A 22,556-nucleotide genomic window follows, 5' to 3' on the forward strand; every position below is an offset into this window, starting at 1 on the left:
CCTGCAGTTTAACTAATTGGTGTGTGTTATCTGGCTTCATGGACAGATAGAGCTGGGTGTCATGTATGAAATGTATGCTATGTCTTCTAATGATGCTGTCCAAGGAAAGCATGTATAATGTAAACAGAATTGGTCCTAGCACTGAACCCTGTGGAACTCCATAATTAACCAGTCAACCTCTACACCTGTACCTCCTCCTCAGGTGGGAGGGACTAGTGTCTGGTCCACCCTTGGACCCATGCCGGTCTCCAAGGTGAGGCCAGCCAGAACATGGCCGACCTCTGCACCCGTATCAGTTCCTCGGGTGGGAGGGGCTGGTGTTCAGCTGGTGCCTGCACCCATTCCTGTCTCCGCTGGAGGCTCAGGTGAGCCCGTCCAGCAGTTTTCTTCGTGTTCAGAAGGCTCAATAGGATTAGCTCAGCCATCATCACAACCACCATCACTACCATCATCACAACCACTACTACAACCTTTATTGCAGTCCATAGCTCAGTCAGTAGCTCTTTTAGTAGCTCAGTCATTAGCTTTGTCACCAGTTTGACTCCAATGTTATCACCAGCTCAGTTTTCCTGTTCAGTCCCCTGTAGCACAGTTTTCCTGTTCAGTCCCCTGTAGCACAGTTTTCCTGTTCAGTCTCCCTGTAGCTCAGTCTTCCGGTTCAGTCTCCCTGTAGCTCAGTCTCCCTGTAGCTCAGTCTCCCTGTAGCTCAGCCTCCTATTCAGCCAGGGGTCTCTATAGAGATTGAAAATGTGATGTCATTCAGGGGTAAAAGCGCAAAGGATTCTGGGAACCCGTGGCAAGAGGTACTAGCGCACGCAGGCTTTCAATTGAAATCAGTTACACAGCGATAAAAGGAAACACAAAAAATGGCAAGAAGCTGTTGTATTATTAACTGCAATAGCCGTTCGCATGACAGCCACGGGAAGCCGACGGGTAAAGAGATCGGTTGTTATCGGATTACGTCGTTGAAGAGAAATTGTTCGAGCTATGTTTCCGAAGTAAAAAGAGGCGACGGATGGCCTGGATTGCAGCCATTCAAAGACCAAATATAACGTCCCAGAACACTCCAGCTCACATGTTAGTCTGCTCCAAACATTCCCACAAAGGTCAGTGTTTTTTAGTAGTTAATACGTCATTTTCCATAACATAATTGGTGATATAGGTTACAAGCAAGTCTGGCGCTGAACAGAAATTGTCGCGCTATGCTCCTTTGTTTATTGTGCATAAATAGTGAATTGTACTGACACAATATTGTGTTTCGCTTCTGTTATTACCATGGTACATTGACAAAAACATATACTTTTATTCACAGGATAAAACAGGTTTTTTGTATCACTAATTGCCCAGTGCGATTACAGCATACAGTATTATTGTCACTGCTACATTTCTGTAACGCGTACCAGAAATTATTTCCACTACTAATTAATTACCATTGAGCTCAAAGGTCCTATTAATAAACGGTTAAACAATGTGTATTTATGAAGACGATTTGTGAGACTGGTAAACTTACCTTTGTTCGTACGATGGTCTTTCGTTCTACACGGTGCATTTCAAGGTCCTGTACCCATCCGTCGGTAAACTGTACCCGGGCTTGTATATGTGTATGTACTCACTCCAAGAACCGTATAATTATAAATATGAGCGTGGTGAAAGTTAGGCAGCACGCTAATGTTTTTTGTCCACTCTGTGTGCATGTAAAGGTCTAACCCTTTCACTCCTTTGATTTTTTTTTTTTTTTCCTCGTATCTTTTCTTTGCCTTTTCGTCAAGTCTGTCTTTGTACGGACCGGCATTGTTCTCCTTTGTTTTGTACATAACTTTTTTGGGGGGCAAAGAAAAACCAAGAAGGTATTGGAACGGGAGAATGAACGTTTTGCGGTGCTGCAAATGCTTGCATTTGATGCGGTACTTGGATTGTTTTGCCACGGGTTCCCGGCATGCAATGCGCAAAAGTCACGTGGTCTGTCAAGCTCTATACCTACTGGCCCTGCGTTCACTCCTGCTGGAGGCTCAGGTGAGCCAGCACTCTGCAGCTCCCGCGCCCGAGGGGGGGGGGGATTGCATTTGCTGTCCTGGACCGATTGCAAGTTTTCTGCACACTACATTAAAAACCCAAAGGAATGCAAGCATTTGCCCACATGGGACAGTAATGTTATCTATCTTAGTAAGAAAAGACTTTCTCTTTCCAACCAAACAATAACTAATTGTACTGTGATTAACATTAACATTTAGCATGCTGACTGAAGTCTCAGATGTAGTTCTTGGGCTTTTTGCAATTTCTCTGTCCTGGAACAATCTTTCTGAACACCTGAGATCAGCTAAAACCGAATAAATACACCTAAATATAGTTATACATCTGAGTAAATTATTTTCTGCTAACCTCTTCATATGTCTTCTCTCTGTTAGTATCATATTTTCACTCTTAATATGTTCATTTTACCAGAGTTCACAGGGATACTCTGTAACCCTGAGTGTTTGCGTTTTTGACTGTTTGCACTCTTTAATAGCGCTAAAAAGCTGAATCCATGGGTAACGAAAAAGACAAGTTATAATGTTTGACCCAGCACAGGGTTTACAATGCTATTATTTGTAACAACTTATCAATAAAGCAAGTCTAAAACCTCTTTTAACATTTTTTTTATTTTAATTTCTAGTGGATTGCAGAGACATTATAAGAATGAGGAACTGCAAAGTGATCATGAAAAGTAAGAGGAAATGAACAACATTCAAATACGACTAGAGATGGCTATTAAAGGAACAAAGCTTGTCACTGACGAGGTGTTGGTTTCATACATATGTATGTGCATACAAATGCATAACTATTTAAAGTCAACACACATGCGAACATGCTAAAACACTGAAGCTGTGCGAATACATTAAAAGCAAACTTCAATATTTCAGTAGATGAGGGTTGAAAGTTTGGCAAAGTGCTGTATAAAGCACCAAAACACAAACAACAACAACACTAATGATAATAGTTAATAGAAGGTAAGAATACACCACTCTTATTCTGCAACAAGAGGATAGTAAAGCAAGATCTGAAGCAGTCACAATTGTTGTAATGAAGACTGAGGGATTACTCATTAGATTTTAATTTGTAGGTTGAAGCCTAAACTTGTTGCTGTTACTTTACTATGACTTTTATTTTTACTACCTACCTATAATACAATGAATACAAACATAACAGTATTGCACAAACGTAATTACAGAAATTTTTGTTAAAGCACACATGTGCTCTTTATCTGAAATAGTAATAATAATTATGTCAAGAGGACTCGCCCTAATTAAAAACAACAGCTTGATAGAAAAGGAAAAGCAGACAGAAATCAGAGCTATACCGCAGGGAGACAGAAAATGGGGGAGGTGTGAAAATATGAATTTGAAAGAGCGAGTTGAGACGAGAACAGGAAGAAAGAAAAAAACTGTCTAGGAAATGACAATACAAAGGCAGAAGTGCAAATGCTTGCTGCTAAAAAGTCACAGAGCGAGAGAGCAACTCAGATGTGCAATCAGGGATGACAGTAGGTTCTAAAGACGCGATTCATTTTGAAGTGAAGAAATATTGTTAAAAAACAAGTGAAACGCTGGATATTGACCAAAGCTGAAATATGGGGTGAGTCATTTTCTTACATTAGTTATATTAATCAATTTTTTTAAACTGAGGAAAGAAACATATGTTCATTCCAATTTTGAATGACTCGTGAAAGAATGTGTAAAACAACACCGACTCTCATAGGGCTCTCTATATTTTACCGAAAAGATATTTAGTTCTGACTACATTTCCTGTTGTCTGCAAGTGTCTGAAGCTTATAACAGGTGCTTCAATTATTATAGTTATTGCGCATAGACTAAAAATGTATCTGCATTTCCTTTTTTATGATATGTTATTTAATCCAAGAAAGCATTCTGGGGAACCAAAACTTTTTGAGAACTTGGTGCATATGACAGGTGAAATACAGTCCATATTAGGCATTGTACTGATCACAGGAAGTGGTCAAAACATGAAAACCTTTGTGACAGGAAGTAAAGCTTTCCCACAGGCTACAGACATTGCAAGTAGCAGACTGAAAACAAGTCACGTGTCATAATGACTTGTAGAGACATGTAGTCTTTTTATTATTTCATTAATTTTTGCATACAAACATTCAAACCACACAGGATAAATACATAAAGGTATAAATGTATAATTGTTTTAATGAAATAATCATCAAAAATACAAACACATATTTGCCCCATTACTTTACAGTGTACAAATTTAGGGTCCTGAACCTCTGTAAAGCTATGAAGCATTACTTACTTTTCAAATGTGCTAAACAGATTGACTAACTAGAGGAATTAATTTGATTTTATATACAAAATTTGAACAGTTTAGAAATAGAAAAGAAAGTCCACCCTGTATGTATTTTATAGAACTTGAAAAGTTCTATGTGTCAGGACATAATAAATAAAAAGTATATAAAAGAATATGATTATTTTTAAAAAAAGGTCTTTGCTAGGTTCTAAAATAATTTTAATATAATCTGGATGTGGAGTTATATAGGTCATATCACACAATTATAACATATTTATTTAACAAAAACCCAAATTTAGTGTGTTTGTGCTTATATAGTATGTTTGGGATTTGCCAAATATTGCATGGTTCAGTTCCCAAATAGCCAAACTCTAGTGTGGTCTGTCTGGAAAACATTGTTCCAGAAAGCTTGTGGTTTATTCCGATAAAACTTTGCAAATATTAAATGTTCTTTAGCAAGAAGAAACTGTCTCCTGGCAACTCTTCCAAACAAGCAACAATGGTCTTTTTCAGCCTTTTTTTGGATAGAAACAGTGAAGAGTGACAGGAAAGCAGCGGGAGAGACAGAGGAAGAAATGAGGCAAAGGGCCGCAGGTTGTGTTAAAACCCGCACCGGCCGCTCCCAGCCATACGGCATGCGGTCACCTGCTCATCCCAGTGAGCTAAACCAGCACCCAGTCGGTCTATGCTTCAAGCTTGGGTCCTCTACCAGGAATCCTGGGAGCTTGAGGGTCCTCAAAAGTATCTTTGCTGTTCCTAGGACTGTGGTCTTGTGGACAGAGATCTCAGATGTCATTCCTGGGATCTGCTGGAGCCACTTGCCCAGTTTGGGGGTCAGTACCCCGAGGCACCATTGCTGCCTTCACTTTCACATCACCTCATGCTCCTCTCCTAGCCCTTGGTATTTCTTGAGCTTCTCGTGTTCCTTATTCCCAATGTTGCCATCTTCTTCTGTTTGTCCACTAAGTCAGGGCTGACTTGGCATAGATGTTTCTGTATACTGTTCCAGCCACTTGATTATAGCGTTCCATGTATCCCCTGCCTGCTAGCATCTTACACCTTTCTGTTACGTGCTGGATCCCAGCCTCACATCCCAGCCTCTATTGATCGTGTGACTTAGACTTCTCTGCATTTAATCATACTTGTTATTAATCTCTGGCTCTCTTCTACAGCATGTCATTTGTCCTGTCTTCTTTCTCTCACCCAAAATGGTCACAGTATATGGCCGCCCCTCCCTTAGCCTGGCTCTGAAGGAGGTTTCTTTTTGTTGAAAGGGAGTCTTTCCTTCTCACTGTCACCAAAGTGCTTGCTCATTGGGGGTCACATGATTGTTAGGTTTTTATCTGTATGCACTATTGTAGGGTCTAACTTACAATATAAAGCACCTTGAGGTGACTGCTGTTGTGATTTGATGCTGTATAAATAAAATTGAATTCAAGTCAATTGAATTGAATTGTGCTTAAAGTTTGTTCCCATACTGACATAATTAGTGCCTCTGTGGTGTCTTTTATTCATTGTCCTGTCATTGGTAAGATTTTTCAATAACAGGTGCCTATCCTTCCATTATGGTCCCTCCTCTAGCACCTCTTGTGTCTCGGGTTTCTGGTGCACTAAGCACGCGATCATTATAGCCAGCTTCTTGATGTACTTATGGATCTTTGTTGTTTCATCCAGAATAATGGTTCTGATACTTACTACTAATCTGCGTCTTTTCTTCCACTTAGCGTACAATCTGAGGATGCTGGACTGGTGATACCCTCTAAGCATGATAAGGAGCATTATTGTCTTGACTCAGTGGATTTTATCTCATCCTTTATTTAGTGGAGCTTATTATCTCAACAGGGCACTGATGTTGCATATACCTACAAACATTTGTGAAAGAATAGGTTGGTCTAAGGGGCTCAGTGAATTCCAACATGGTACTGTTCAGAGTACTATGTTGGAGTACCAAGCAGAGTTGAGATTCTGAGGCCACAAAAGTGGAAGCCTTCTGCCACCTGGCTACTTCTAGAAATTCTGTACATAAAAATTATTAACAGAATTGGTGAAAAGGGGTAGCCCTGGCGAAGACACGCACCAGGAATGAGTCTGTCAATGTCTGTTGGCAATGCAGACATTGCTCCTGCAACAGTTGTACAGAAACTGAATGGCAACGCCTGAAGCACCCCCAGTAGGACACTCCAAAGGACACAGTCCTTCTCCAAGTTCCCAAAACACATGTAGATGAATTGGACACACTCAAATATTCTTCCAAGGATAAAGAGCTAGTCCAGTGTTCCATGAACAGGATCTGCATTGTTTGTCAGTTAGGTTTGACTAATGGACAAACTCTTTTTCAGCAACCTGGCATACATCTTCTCAGGGAGGCTCGTATTCATAACAAAGCATTTTGTAAATTATTTATCATAACCTTGGTTTTACTTGGCCTATTAACACAATTTAAAAACTAACCTATAGTTTATACACACTCTTAAAACAAACAAAAAAAGAAATAGACTCCACGTGGCTGCATATTACTGCTATGTCATCTTAAATCAGTCATGTGATTTGGACACGCTCATCAACTCCAGGGGATTAATGACCTCAGTGACCTTGTTTTCAGTGATGGGCAAGTTGTCTCCCTCGTCCCTAGAGTCTGCTTTCTCTACAGAAGTCGATTAAGGAGGTATTCTTTCCGCTACCCGATTATATCCTCTGTTTTTGCTTCAGCTACCGCCCGAGACATGTTCTGCTTGGCATCAGCTGCGTCAAAAGTTCCAAAGGTTAACTAAACCTGATAGGACTCCTCATCTCTGGTGTCCACTAGGGATGGGTACCGGTATCCGGTGCCATTATGACATAAACGGTAGTAACCAGACAGAAAAGCAGCGCACATTTCGGTGCTTTATTTCGGTGCTTTATTTCGGTGCTTTTTTTCCCTGAGATGTCATACACTTTGGATTCCAGCCAATCATTTTACCTTTGCAAGCACAGTAGGTACGTACATACGTTCTTTTAGAACAGAGCTACAGATTAAAAACGCCCAAGGCGAAGCGGTCAAAAGTCTGGCTGTACTTCACAGCAAAAGATGCAAACTCAACAGCCTGCAACAAGTGCTTTAAGGTGATACTGTGCAAAGGAGGTAACACCTCGAATCTGATGAAAAACCTGGCGACGCATAGCATTTTTTTTAAAAGCTGTATTTGATAGCTTGCTGCGAGACCTCACACCGTGCACATCTACTGCGGGTGTGGTTCCTGTTATCGGTCCTGGAGTTAGCAACATCCCCCAAAAACCCGAAGAGTAGAGTCCTGGCCCCTAGCCCTGCCAGTGTAGCAGAAATGATGACGGATGATGATGGCAGCAGCAGCCGTTCTTCTCTGCGTGAGTAGCTTAATGTTGTTCGTGTGTAATTTACGTTGAGTAGGCTAACCACGTTATTAAATTAATGCACGTAAGGTGAACTAGCAAACACCGTCGTAGTTACATGCGGCTGTCTTCTTGTTTGATGGCAGATACTCCCTTCACCCTGGCCAAAAAAGCTAAAATGACCAAAGAAAAAGTTGGAAACAGCTAAACATGAGAGGTTTTTGGACAAAGTTGGTGTTTTTTTCCCCCATTGATTAAACACTGCTTCCAGCCGAGAGTGACACCATAAATCCCCTATAGCTGCAGAAAAGGCTAACATTGTTGTCTTTTTACAAAAAAAACAGCTAAACATGAGAGGTTTTTGGACAAAGTTTGTGTTCTTCATTTTTTAAGCACCAGTTTGAGCACCGTTTAAGCACGGGCACCGTTTCAAAAGTACCGGTTTGGTACTGGTATCGGATAAAACCTAAACGATACCCATCCCTAGTGTTCACCATCTGGTTCATCTGGTTACTGCCATAACAGGGGCCAACCACCTTGCAGCATCTACTTGCAGCTGCCTCAGCAGTCTAGGTGCAGATTCTTTCTCCAGCCACAGAATGCTGTTGTATTTCTGGCAGAGGTGAGAGTTGAAGATCTCCTGGATCAGGGGCCAGCACACCCTCACTGTACGTTTAGGTGTGGCCTGCATTTGTATAGCGCTTTACACTACATTCAGTCATTCACCCATTCACACACACATTCACACACTGGCGATCGCAAGCTACATTGTAGCCACAGCTGCCCTGGGGTGCACTGACAGAGGCGAGGCTGCCGGACACAGGCGCCACCGGGCCCTCTGACCACCACCAGTAGGCAAACATGAGGTTAGTATCTTGCCCAAGGATATTTGGCATGCAGCCAGGAGGCAGCCTGGGATCGAACCACCGACCTTCTGATTAGTGGCTGACCTGCTCTGCCACCTGAGCTACAGCCACCCATAAGGTGGTTGACAGCTCAGCTTCTCTCTTCATCCAAGTGTCCAGATCAAAGGTCGCAGATCAGATGATATGATTACAATATTGATCGCTGATCTGTGACCTAGGATGTCCTGGTGCCACTTACACTTATGGATACCCTTAACATGGTGTTGGTCATGGACAAACTGTGGTTTGCACAAAACTCCAATGATGAAACACTACTCAGGTTCAGATCAGGCAGATAGTTCCTTGAAGTACTCAATGACCATAAGAAGGCTGGGTACTCTGAACTGTTGCTTGGCGTGTAACCCCCTCCACCATGGGTTACACGAGTCCAGTCATAAAATTTCCTCATTAATAAATTTAACTCTTAGTGGAATTACAAACAAATTGGAAGCGATTGGGAACAACAGCAATTTAGCCATGAAGTGGTAGGCTGCATAAAGTCATAGTGAGGGATCTCAAACTTTCTGCGATTTCATCGCTACACACCTCTGAACTTCATGTGACCTTCAGATTAGCTCAAGAATAGTGTGTTTCATTTAATGGGTTCATTTAATGCTTCATTTACTGGGTTTCCTTGGTAGAGCAACTGCATCCAAGCCTTACATCACCAAGCGTAATGCAGAGCATTGGATGCATCACCAACACTCTATAGATGTCGAAACACGTTCTGTGGAGTGACAAATCATGCTTTTCCATCAGCAATCCAATGGATGAGTCTGGGTTTGGCAGTTGCCAGGACAGTAATACTTGTCTGACTGCATTGTGCCAAGTGTAAAGTTTGGTGCAGGGGTATTATGATGTGGCCTTGCTTTTCTGGAGCTCAGCCTGGGCTTCTAGCTCCAGTGAAAGGAACTCTTAAAACTTCAGCATTCCAAGATATCCATAAAGACATTGATGAGCAAGTTTGGTGTGGAAGAACATGACTGGCCTGCACCTGAGCCCTACCTCAACCCAACTGAACACAAATGCACTTCTGAAAGAATTATCAAAATTTCCTGTAAACTCACTCCTAAATCTTATGGAAAGCCTTCCCAGAAGAGTTCGTGTTATAGAAGAATGTTCATGCTTCTTTTATCTGTACACTTACACCATTTTAGTATTTTGTTCTTGCACTGCATCTGGTCATCTTTTTTTCCTAATCATTCCCTCCAACAGTGAGTCCAGTATCTGTCAGGTGAGGGCAACAGTCATGCTGTATGATGACAACAGCAAGCGCTGGGTACCAGCAGGATCTGACAGTACATCTATAAGCCGTGTCCAGATCTATCACAACCCTTCAGCAAACACCTTCAGAGTAGTGGGACGCAAACTGCAGGCTGACCAGCAGGTACAAGAAAAGCATACACACGAAACCAGACAATTACCTTCTCATGTTCTGATTGGACAAACTAACACACACACACACACACACACACACACACACACACACACACACACACACACACACACATATATATTACCCTGGGATTTTGCAAGTTCAGGGTGATCAATTTATTCACAAATACATTGTTCAAAAATCATACAATGTGATTACTGCATTTTTCTTTTCAGATTCTGTCTCTCACAGTGGAATGTGTATGTGTGTGTGTGTGTATGTGTGTATATATATATGTATGTATGTATGTATGTATATATACTTTGAGACACGCAGTGTATTCTGTTCACCTTGCACAGACTTAATAATTAACAGATGAATACCCACAACATGTATTGGTTTATTCCATGCATATTACAATCTACTGTGGACCAAGCATCAGCAATATGATCTCACATATAATTATATATTTAAACAAATTTACTTCTGGCCTGACTAACTTTATATTTAATTTACATTTACTATCCTTCGCTTCCTGTTTTCATCAGGTGGTGATCAATTGTCCCATTATCAAAGGAATGAAGTATAATCAAGCCACACCAAATTTCCATCAGTGGCGTGATCACAAGCAGGTGTGGGGGCTAAATTTTGGCAGTAAAGAAGATGCTACTCTGTTTGCCAACACCATGATGCATGCTTTAGATACTGTCAGTGCCCCGGCAGTTGCAGGTAACCACACCAGTGCAAGAAGACATGTTAGATCCAGATCGTGCAGTATTCCTGTCTGTCAGATTTGGTGAAGACTGAGGACCCTTAATGCAGACTCTTAGACAGGCAGGTTCCAGTGAATATAATCCTTTATTGAAGGTAAACCAAAAGCCATAAGAACACACGGAAATGCCTGGAAAACCCTGGGAGCTAGGAAACAAAGATGGAACATAAGGAACAGGATGCACAGTAAACAAGAAACAGGTTGATGCGAAAAAAAGCTATGGGGAGATGAAGGCCAGAAACACACAAGGTAATTAGGGAAGATGGGAAACATTAGGGAACATAGCTATTACTGATCAGAAAAACGGGAAGAGCAAAACAGTAACTGGCATAAAAGGCACATGGGAAAAGGCTAAAACAAGGAGCATAGCAATGTATTTATATTCTGACAATAATCTGTAAGTGTGGTATGGTGGTGGGGTGGGGATAATATGTGAGTGACACAGTGGAAAAAAGATATAAGAGATATAAGTATGTAAAAAAAAAGTGTGTTGCTAATCTTTCTAAGATTAGAAATGACAAAATCAAAACAAATAGTACAACATGAATTGCATTAAAATGTATTAGGCACATTGAAAACTAATAAGCCTAAAAACCAGTGTACTGTCCTATAAATAAATGTTAGTTAATACAATTATTTTTTATTATTAGGCATTTATTCCAACTACTTTTTTGGAGTTTTATCTGGACTATAACTCTGTTTAGATACTTATACAGAAAAACATTTCTATGCCTGAATTAAAACAATTCTTCAAAAAAAGTGAGATAAAATTTCTTCAAACCATTGTAAAAGATTCCCTGCCAGTTATCAAAAGGGCTCAATAGCAATTTTTAATTGTTATTAGCCACCAAGTGGCATTTGAGACTCAATGTGGTAACTCAGTTCACACTGACAGTAAATACAAATAACTGAATTTGCATGAATGTGTTATCATCTCGTTGGCTTTGAGAGCCCTAATATAAGCATACATGCATATTTTATATTATCTATGTAATATATTAATTTTAAATAATTTTAATGCTTTTTCTTAGGCCCAGCTCAGAACGGCCCCACTGCACAGCAGCTGGAACAACAGAGAAGGTACAGTTCATTCTTAATTATACTAAGGCTAATATCTATTTTATGTCATTGGTTTTTAGGTTTTGTTTCTGCTTTTAATTAACATTTTCAGCAGTTATTACAGACTAATAAAGACTACAATGCAAATGCAGAGATATGTTGTTTACAGCAGATAGTCCACATATCTATTTTCTCCTTGATACAAGTCATGAGTTCATCAGTCTAAAGGCACTAGTATACTCTGCACTGGTTGCTTGCTCTGCACAGTCACTTCTATTTATGCTCACCATTAAGACGTAAATAGCAGCTGCATTATTTTCCTGAACAACAGCTTTCTCTGCTTACACAATACCACCACATCAGCGCTGATACAGAAAGAGAAGAAGCCAAAACTGAAAGCAAAGTCATTGCCAAGTATTTTTCAATAAAGTTTCATGTTATCAAAATGTTTCCACTCCCTCTGTAGAATTTATGAAACTTTGACCTTCTGATATATCACTAGAATTGCAGAATAAACTAACATGGCTGTACACTTGACTGTCAAAACCTAGCTGTGGCGGCAGCAGTGCAATGCACCAGGTTACAGAAGCTGAGGCTACGTCCACACTAATGCATCATTTTCTCTCCGTTTTGGCCTCCTGTCCACACTGAGATGGCATTTTCCCCAAGGAAAAATGCCATCTTTTTGAAAACGCTCTCGAAAATGCATACATTTCAAAATGGAGCTGTCCCATCGCAGTGTGGACACTCGAAAACACAGACTTGACGCATGTTGGTCATATGATGCAGTCATGTGACCACTTAAACTAAGATGGCGGACGGCATCGGACAGCAGTTGTTTTGTTTGCTCACAATTTTAGTAGCCCTATCTCCCAGTTGATGTTCTCACTTGCTTTGGAAACCTTGTACTCGTTGGTGACTCGGAGCAAAATCTCCACCTCATTATCAGTCCACTTTAAAAATTCGGTGCTTTGTCCTGCCATTTCGCTGCCACGTTTCAAAGAGCTGGAATGTAAATAAACGGCAGAGGGAAATGACGTAGGTCGAGTCGTTTTGCGTTTCAAGCATGCGCGGAACTGCAACGTCAGCACTTTTGGACGTTTTAGTGTGGATGCGCAACTCTTTGAAAACGCTAGTGTGGATACAGAGTATTTTCAGACGAAAACGCCGTTTTCAAATCTATCCGGGCTAGTGTGGACGTAGCCTGAAAAGTGCACGACTGGGTGAAGTGACACCAAAACAAGGCATGTTGTTGGATTAGTTGAAGGGCTTAAGGCATCAAGGGAGGGTTAATGAGGAATATGAGTGAGGTTTGTAGGTGGCTGCTGGTGGCTGCAAGCACATCATCTCTCAGATCTCCAGCTAAGCACGTTTCCAGGGAGGGAGCAGGGGAAAGAGGGCAGTCTGGCCGCGCGCTAATTATCCCACTGCAAGCGAGCTAGTTGGAACACAAGTGCACAGTCAGCAGGCACTAATTAGGGTTTCTCTTATGTGGATGTGACATTATTTTTGGAGCACACAGCCTAAAAGCAAAGATGTTTACACCTTACTTATCTCACCCACCTCCTAGACCTCTTCGGGAGGACACCAAAGTGTTTCCCAGCCAGCCAAAAGTAATGATCTCATGGCTGGCTTGTATGTTCTGGGTTTGCCCTGGCGTCTTCTTCTAGTTTGGCATGCCCAAAATACCTCAGCTAGGAAGCACCTTGTAGGTGTCCTTGTTACATTCTTGAACCACCTCAACTGGTTCCTTTCATGATGGGGGAGTAGCAACTCTACCTTGTGCCCTTGCTGAATGACTGAGCTCCTCAATCTATCTTGAATGCTTCTGCAGTGGTCCTATGGACAGACTATGCTTTTTCTGCTGATAAAGACCTCCCCCCAAACTACACCAAAGTGATGAGTTAGATGACAAAAATAAAATGTCCTTTTTTCCACTATCTACAATCAAAAGTATAAAATATGAGAAATATGAGAAAATACACTACAAAGTTGCTTTTATTAAAGTAAAGAAAATCACAAAGTTACAGGAGAAATTTAACAAGGTAAATCAAACCTGCAACTCAACGGGAAAAAAAACAAACAAACAAAAAAAAACATACTGCAAGGGAGGACACAACTTTGAGGGATAACATGACAAAGAACAAATGGAGAAAATATATACCCACCAGGAAAAACAGCTGGATGGAATTAGACTAATGAGACAGGGGCAAACAAAACTAAACACAACACAAGACACAAGGGACTATCAAAATAAAATAGGAAGTAATACACTGAGACCCAGGACTAAGACATGAACTTAAGGCGAAATAAACAAACATGGAGACATGACTGACTGGGGTGACAGAAAGGGAACATAAAAACAATGATAACTGAAGAAAACATAACCAAATGAGGAAGAGAGACTAGAAACAAAGGAAATATAACATGATGAAAAAAGAAACTAGAATCATGAACCAGAAATATAGATACTACGCTATCTATAAATATAAAACATAAACAGAAGACTGTAGAGCTCAAACACAAAACGCATCTTTACCTAGAATGCACGTAAAGACCTATAGATTAGGAGAGCAAAACTATAATACAAAGATAATAAAAAATGAGTCAAACCCAAAAATCTTTTTTTTTAAAAAACCATAGCACTTGGACTGATGGAAAGGAGAGTTTCTTTGGTCCAGCCCACTTAACATCAAAGTGGTTTGTATGTAGCCCACAACGTAAAAATGAATTTGACCCCCCTGGTCTACATATTGTAGCTGTTTGCTGTAAATAAGGGCAATGTCACAAACAACTGTTCTGTGGCACACTCTCCTTGTGCTGTGGCTGGTCCTTCACTCACCCATAGAGAAAACTGAAACTATTACGCCTGAAACCAGGTGTTAAACAAATGAAAATTGTCTTCTGTAACCACCACATCACTTTCATGCTTTTATATTTTTTGGGGCTTCTAAAATTTGTGGTGAACTCTGCTGTCACTGCCTTACCATGATCCACTTTTCAAACAGTCAGCCAGTTAGTCACACCTATCCATAGTGTTTTTGGAAGACTGCACGGGAGATGTTTGCGTATGTTGAAAACCCCTCTCCATAGGTTTGGCATAGGCAAATACGTACGCAAATGGACACATTCACTGTATCGTAAATTAAACATAAAAGAAAGTTCAGACACACTGCAGGCAAAGCTTATTTGAAAATCAAAGAATAGGGTCATCAAATGCTGAGGCACATATTGCACAGAAGTCGGCAACTTTCTGCATAGTAATCACTACAGACCTTCATGTGACTTTCAGATTAGCTCATGAACAGTGCATAGAAAGCTTCTTTAATTGGTTTCTTTGGCCAATCAGCTGCATCCAAAGCCTTACATCACCAAGCGTAATGCAGAACATTGGATGCATCACACCACCACTTCACTCTAGAGAAATGGAAACATTATCAAAAGTGACCCACCGTTGACAATTTGGGCTTCTCCATCTAGTAATCTGGTGGGTGAGACTGGGTTTGGCAGTTGGCAGGAGAATGGTACTTGTCTGACGGCACTGTGGCAAGGATAAATATTTGGTGGTGGATGGATTATGATGTGGCAACCTTTTTTCAGGAGTAGGCCCTGGCTTCTTACTTCCACTGAAAGAAACTCTTGCTTCCGACATTTCAGACATTTTGGACTATATCATGCTCTCAGCTTTGTGGGAACAGTTTGGAGATGCCCCCTTTCTGTTGCAACATGACGCACCAGTGCACAAAGCAAGGTCTATAAAGACATTAATGAGCAAGTTTGGTGTGGTAGAACATGACTGGCCTATACAGAGCAACAATCTTAACCCAACAGAACACTTTTGAGATGAGTTAGAGCAGAGACTGTGAGCCAAGCCCCCTCATCAAAGATCAGTGATGAGGGGGGTACCCCAGCTGGGTAGCTTGGGGAACCCCTCTGTAAGAAGGCCAGATACTCTAACCTGCTGCTCGACACGTAAGCACAGCCAACAGTCAGGACCTGTATCGTTTACTCGGGAGTTGGTTCTGTACTACTCCATCAGATCTGCTTAACTCTATGTTTCTTGACTGTAGTTTAAAACCACAAACTCTTGGGACCAATCTGGACTCTTTGCATCTCAGATTTAATCAGAGGGGAATTTTATAGTATATAATTTCCTGGATTCTCTTTCATACTCCCTTACCACTTGAAAAGTGTTCCTCCCATCCATGTCCATAACAAACAACTACAATTGAACAGAGGTGGTCGCTTTCAACACCAGCTATGAGGAACTGATATTGTAGTTCTCAGGCGCTTCAACTGCAACTTACACCTTGCCTCAGTTGACCTTAATAGGTCACATGATAGGGTGGGTCTCACAGAGGTTTCACCCTTGTCCCCTTCTGATGGTAATGGCCTATGCCTTTTTTGACTCACATGATCTGTATTAGGTCAACAACCACCTCCAGAGGGGACACCACTACTTGTTAAATACCTGGAATTCTTTTGTTTGTCTTTTGTTTCTGGAACCCTGGGATGGGAGGTGAAGCATACTCAGAAACTTAAAGAAATCAAGTTCCTTTCTTTTTCTAACCTCTTAAAACTACCACGATTTGCACGACTATGAACCTCCACACACAATATAAAGGATGGATTTTCAGTGAAATATAAACACATGTATTATACCTGTTGAGTTTTTATACAAACAGCAGCACTTAGCTCTAATTTATCTGTCTATCTTCGTCTAGACTCGAACGTCAGAAGCAGGAACAGCAAGAAAAAGAACGTCTGGAGCGAGAACGCCAGGCCACTGTATCAGCACCTCCTGCCCCTCCTGCCCCTCCTGCCCCACCAGCTACTTCATCTGCCCCACCAGCACCCCCACCACCTCCAGGTCCACCCCCACCTCCTTCTGGGGGATGCCCACCTGCACCTCCACCACCTCCATCTGGAGGTATGGTTCCACCTGCACCTCCACCCCCACCGGTTGCAGGAGGCAGTGGAGGAGGTGGAGGTGGCAGTGGAAATGATCTGGCTGCAGCTCTAGCAGGAGCCAAATTGCGCAAAACAGTAAAGGTATGAGCAAATACATATATGCATATACATATACGGGGTGGCTGTAGCTCAGGAGGTAGAACAGGTCACCTATTGATCGGAAGTTCAGTGGTTTGAGCCATGGCTCCTCCAGTCTGAATGTCAAGTATCCTTGTGCACGATACTAACCCAAGGTTGCTCTCCCATGCGTCCATTGGAGTGTGTTGTTGTATAGAGCACTTTGAGTACTCCGGGAGAGTAGAAAAGTGCTATATCAGTCCATTTATGTATTTGTGTTCTCTAAAACCCTGATGCACACACACATTTTACTATTTGTATTTAGTTTTATGTTTTTCAAAAGGATCTATTCATTGGACCAAACGGCTTTAAACACAGTGATGTGCATTTTTTTGTGTTAAGGATGAGGGAGGTTCAGCAGCCCCAGCCCCAAAACCACAGTCCTCATCTGGTGGAAGTGGAGGAGGTGATCTAATGGGAGAAATGAGTGCCATCCTTGCAAGAAGGCAAGTCATAATCGAGAGATATACATCTTAGAAATACTTGTGATAGTCTGATATGGAGGATCTCATTGTTTGTATTGTAATGGATTTCTTTTTTTAATAGGCGAAAAGCTGCTGATAAGCCAGCTGTAAAAAAGGAAGAATCTCACAATGTAAGCCCCGTGCTCTCAAGAAGACCCATAAGATTTTTTATGGGTCTTTAGTATTTGTAGATTTAATAAGATTTAAATATTAAATTATAACTGTAATTATCTTTATACGTAACTACAGGAGGATTCTGAGTCCTCTGTATCGAAATCCTCAGGTGTAGCGGGTGAGTAATCACAGCTGTGTAGATAAAGAAAGATAAATGCCTCTCTTTACACTACAGCCAGCATTGTACATAGACTTTTTGTGAAAGAAACAAAAACATTTAATTTGAGGATATTAACATGAAATGCAATAATAAATACAACAATTCCCCACCAGAAATCAATCAATCCAAGGAAAAATCTGCCACCATGCCAAGGTAAGAGACTGGTTCAGACTTTCACTTTACAACTGATCCATACATTATATACTAAACAACAACCTATTTTGAGCCATCCACAGCAATTCAGCAATCAACAACTTTCCTAAAACATCTGTGTTCTTTGCAACAGAGCCAAATCCTTAACCACCAATCAAAAAGACTCAAGCCCAAGTTCAAACTCTGCCACTACTCCAGTGTCCAGGTACTAGTCTCCCCCCTGACTCTGCCTACTACATAGGTTCTCTTCTAAGATGATATGCATTCAATGAAGATCTATTCCAATCTGAAAGAGATACTTCTTTGTTTGTTGGTGTGTGCTGCATTTCTATTTTCTACTTTGTCTTACTGTCATAAGATTAACTATCAACTGCTTTTATTGTTTCTGCCTGAAACAAAGTGTGTTGCTTCCCCTGGCCAGCTCATGTTTGAGACAAAGATAATGCTTTGTTTTTAACCACATGTTCCCACAGATAACCAACAGAGCTGTGAGCATGACTGTACAAATAGCTTACTCTGTTGTAATCGCAAAACTGCAAACATTAAGTGAAAGGCACACCAGAGAGCTACACCCAGCCATAGTTTTATGAACTCATTAATATTTGTCAATGCAAATAATTAGTCTGCTTGTCTATGCACTTATTTAACTTAGATATTAAAACTTACTTTATTATTTTAATATATGTATTATACAGGCATTAAAATTGTTTGTACTTTAATGCAAAGTGACACAAAAGCATATAGAACTTTTATACAACTTTCATATTTGCTGAATATTAACAACAAACATGTCAATTTTTAAAAATCTGTATTATTTTAGGCAAAAGGGATCTTAGCTGACTGCCTGTTACAAGAACAGGCTTGGACACCTGATGTCTGACAGAACAATTCATTTCAATTGTATAGCGCCATATCACAACAACAGTTGCCTCAAGCATGCCATCTGCATCATCCCCACATAATAATAATAATAATATAAAAATGTGATATTTTAATAATTAATTTAAAATATTAATATTTTCAGTGTGGTGGCCTCAAACTTGCTTCCATTTAGTTTTAGAGATTTCCACATAAAATTCCAAATTATTAGTGATTATTTGCTTCTGCTTTGAAAAACACATTGAGTGTGACATGCTGCCACTATCCTGCTCAACTGATTCAGTGAGTGTTCCACTTTCTGTAGCATAGCACTCCAAACTAATTTAAAAGAAAGAAACATTATTGGAACACGTACATGAAGATAAAAGTAAGTGTTTGGCCTAAAATATGACCTCTTTGATTGTGTTTGCTTCAGTGTAATAAAGTATCTTTCTTTTGTAGGATGAAGGTGGTGAAGAAGAACTCAGATGGTACAGGAAATGATAGTGATATGGAAAAATTTAAACAGGTTTGTTCCTCCATCTTTATATAAATACACACCAATATCCTACAACTCCTTAGTAAATAGTATAACTTTCTACGATGACATAAAACTATTTTAGTTCCTTTGAAACAAGAGAAGCTATTCAGTATGTAAAATATGTGTTCTAAGCCTCTGCTTGTTTTTCCCAGGACTTGCATTATAAAGCCATTTCATCTAAAGAACCTTAAATTATGGTTGCAAAGCCTCTAACATTGTTTCCAGATTTGTACTATTGTACACATAAAGTTTTAAGGCTCTTTATTAAAACAAAATGTACTTATTTTATGCAAAACGTCATACTCTGTCTGCATTTGAAGGAAATCCTTGAAGAAATAAAAAAGGAACTCTACAAAGTAAAGGAAGAAATTATCACAGGTGAGTTCTAACGTATATACTATCCATATGTCAGATGAACCTAGAGGAACTATGTCAGAGGAACCTAGGGCATACATGTAGAAACTACTCATATACAGTATGTTGTGATCTTGTGTTATACCAGAATATTGCTCTGTTTTTCTAGCTCTGATGCAGGAGCTACAAAGGTCACAGCTCAAGGATGAAGACTGAAGAACTGATCAAAAGGGAAAAAAAATGGATGCTTATCTTGCAGTGCTCACAGTGTTTTACTTGGCGAAATTATTTTATTTTACATTGTTTAATTTGTTTTCATGCAATGGACTTTAAGGTCTGATCAGTCCTAAGACTATGAACATGAACACATTTTCAAATAAAATATTATTATCATTATTTTTCCTCGATGTCTTGCTTAGTTATGAAAATCAGAATGGAATTCCAATTATTGTCTAGGAGTTGTAAATTTTAGTGTTTCATGTAATATTCATCAACAGACATATGAATGACATGCCCAGGCATTTTTATCAGTGGCAGGTAACAGTAATCTGCTCAGACAGGTTGTTGACACTTTTACCATCAAACAATTTCAAGTTCTTGCAAAATTAAAGAAGTGGTAGCAAAAGTGCACACTACTGGTTTTGTAGCTACAAGGATATACATTTCAGCACATGTTAACTTACATTCTTGAAAATGGGTTAGAAATTTGACTTTTTAATAGAATAGAATAGAATAGAATAGAATAGAACTTTGGGGAGTTCCATTCCAGGAAATTCCAGCAGCTGTTGTTGAATGTCTAAAATTGCACAACATTGCGCAAGTGAAGTTATTTACATGTATGTACATTTCAGGGTATACCAGGAAAAACTCCATATGACCCCACGTAGGACTATGATACCTTTCAGATGTGAAAACATTATTTTTGATATTCTTCCATTGTCATCTGATAAAGTACTCTTTAAAAGTACTCAAAAATAAAGCTTATCTTGTTAAAAAATAATAAAAATTGTGACAAGCAAGCAAATTTTGTGTATGATTTTTCATTAAAACTGGGTAAAAACTGAATTTATAATGTTTTTAATATAATGTAGGTCACATACACTTGATTTTAAAAAAAATAGAAGTTAATAAAAATTTAAAAAGCTAGGTGGCATTTTATAATATCTACACACTATTAAGCATTAAAGAAGTATTAGTTAAAACTCAATCATAAAGTATTGTTCCCCCTTAGTATGTCATTTATATAGGTGTATACGAATAGTCTTGCTTAGTAAGGCCATATAAAATGTTTAATTTTTTATGTTTTCTGCTTTATCTTTTCTACTTTATAAATCATGGATTAACCATTAGTAAATAAAGTATTAACCCCTAGTGAGCATTGTCTCTTAAGAGGGTCATTGACCCACTATTAGTCAATAATAATGTGCCTCACCACATGTAAGAAGATGTAAAAAAAAAAAAAAAAGGCTGTTGGTCATTATCTGCACAGTCTTGATGCATGCTCAATCATCCAGGTCCAACACATGATATACAGCAGTGTGACATATGGTTAGACAATTGCCACCTAGTGGCCATAGATGGTGTTCAGTAGGGTACATGATGCCAGACCCAGTTAACGTAGTGAACTGAAAATAACCACATGACTGCGTGAGTATAGTCACCCAGCTTGACCTCAGCACAGTTGACTGAGGCTGGCCTGGACAAGCAGCAGGGTGCAAGGACCCTCTTATTGCTGCTTGCATCTTTAATATTGTATTTGGTGTTGAATCGCCTAATACAGTGGTAGAAAACTTTAAGCGTTTAGCTTGTGACACATTTTAAATGTTATTGTACTTCCAGTCTCAGTTGGGTCCCTCACTTTCACTTTTATTTTTCTATCAGCTGAGAAGCAACCAAATACAGGTGGTAACAGTCAACAGGAAAAAGCTAAAATACACAAACAAACAAACAAACAAAAAACAATTTAGTGACTTTTTACTTCCAATCTCAAATATCCTCTCTGAATTTATAATTATAGCCATTTATAACAGAAATAGCCTTTCCCTGAACATAGTTGAGCATTAATTTGATCACACTCCCAGTGGAAAGACTTTAAACAGGCTGAAAAACTGGATTTAATAATGTCACTAACACCATCAAATGAACAACAACTAATTCACTATGTTGGATAAAATAACATTAAGAGAACATAATTTACAGTGAATTAGATATTACTGGGTATCTGGGTATGTGTTTGCTCACAGTATTATCCTAGTTAAAAAGCCCTAAATCATTGGTGGCTGATCCACTAACATGTTTTCAGATACAAATTAATTTAATTTATATTTGCTTATAACATACAGACTTATGTTCTGAGTTATTAGCTTTTCAAAAAAGCATCACAAACATTAGTGTTCCAATATCTTCATGGCGCGGCCAGTGTATGTTACTAACTTCCGGGAACAATGGCATAAAAAACAAAACAAAGAACAAGCACACATGCTGCCTGCAGGGGGCGATACTTGCGTAAAGAGGTACCACTATGTGACCTAAACTACGAAGAAGAAACTTCCACGGCGTTTTCCTCGGTGGATGGCCTGTTCTGGAACTAAACTGTGAAAGCTGCATTGAAACGAAATCTGTGTGGGATAAAGTCACTGAGATGTGCGTTAAATTATGTTTCATAATTAAGTTGTGCAAAATATATGAAGTTAAAAGATTAGCTGACAAACTTTTAACTCATAGCTAGGTAGAACTGCTATTTGATAATCGCTATCAGGGCTCTTTCAGCAACCCTACCAGAAGGCATATGATCGCTAACGTAAGATATTTTTTTCTAATAATAAAAATAAAAATGAATTTATTATAGTTCAAGGAATCATTACTAATATTAGAGTTCTGTGTGAAGCCCCATAAAACTCGAGTATGGAAAGCACTACTATGACTGGCTGTAAAATAAGAACCTAATATGTGATAATAAGCTATAAGTAGCAAAGTGACTTTTGACACTACTCAAGTGACAAGTATCGTTGTTTG

The 22,556-nt window shown here is 39.6% G+C and overlaps 2 protein-coding genes across 6 annotated transcripts in view; both read left to right on the forward strand.

Annotated features, from left to right (window-relative positions):
- The first annotated feature begins 3,352 nt into the window (after positions 1–3,352).
- Positions 3,353–19,773, forward strand: LOC120722008 (vasodilator-stimulated phosphoprotein-like). The gene is made up of 13 exons (XM_040012709.1): positions 3,353–3,612; positions 9,759–9,930; positions 10,467–10,647; positions 11,722–11,770; positions 16,474–16,801; positions 17,180–17,283; positions 17,384–17,432; positions 17,551–17,593; positions 17,749–17,788; positions 17,922–17,993; positions 19,109–19,175; positions 19,508–19,565; positions 19,711–19,773. The coding sequence occupies exons 1-13, from the start codon at positions 3,608–3,610 to the stop codon at positions 19,755–19,757; spliced, it is 1,215 nt and encodes a 404-aa protein (XP_039868643.1). The 5' UTR covers positions 3,353–3,607; the 3' UTR covers positions 19,758–19,773.
- A 2,178-nt stretch (positions 19,774–21,951) lies between these two features.
- LOC120721981 (RAC-beta serine/threonine-protein kinase-like) overlaps positions 21,952–22,556 on the forward strand; it is a 29,341-nt gene continuing 28,736 nt past the window's right edge. For 2 of the 5 annotated variants that reach the window (XM_040012678.1, XM_040012686.1), the window contains exon 1: positions 21,953–22,184. Coding sequence is in view for 1 of the 5 variants with exons in the window: in XM_040012669.1 (XP_039868603.1) it covers positions 22,330–22,341 (12 nt within the window). In the remaining 4 variants the exon portion in view is untranslated. The other 3 variants (XM_040012693.1, XM_040012669.1, XM_040012698.1) reach the window with 2 other exon arrangements.

The sequence above is a fragment of the Simochromis diagramma genome, unplaced genomic scaffold (assembly GCF_900408965.1).
Source record: "Simochromis diagramma unplaced genomic scaffold, fSimDia1.1 OVJJ01000123.1, whole genome shotgun sequence".
Lineage (NCBI taxonomy): Eukaryota > Metazoa > Chordata > Actinopteri > Cichliformes > Cichlidae > Simochromis > Simochromis diagramma.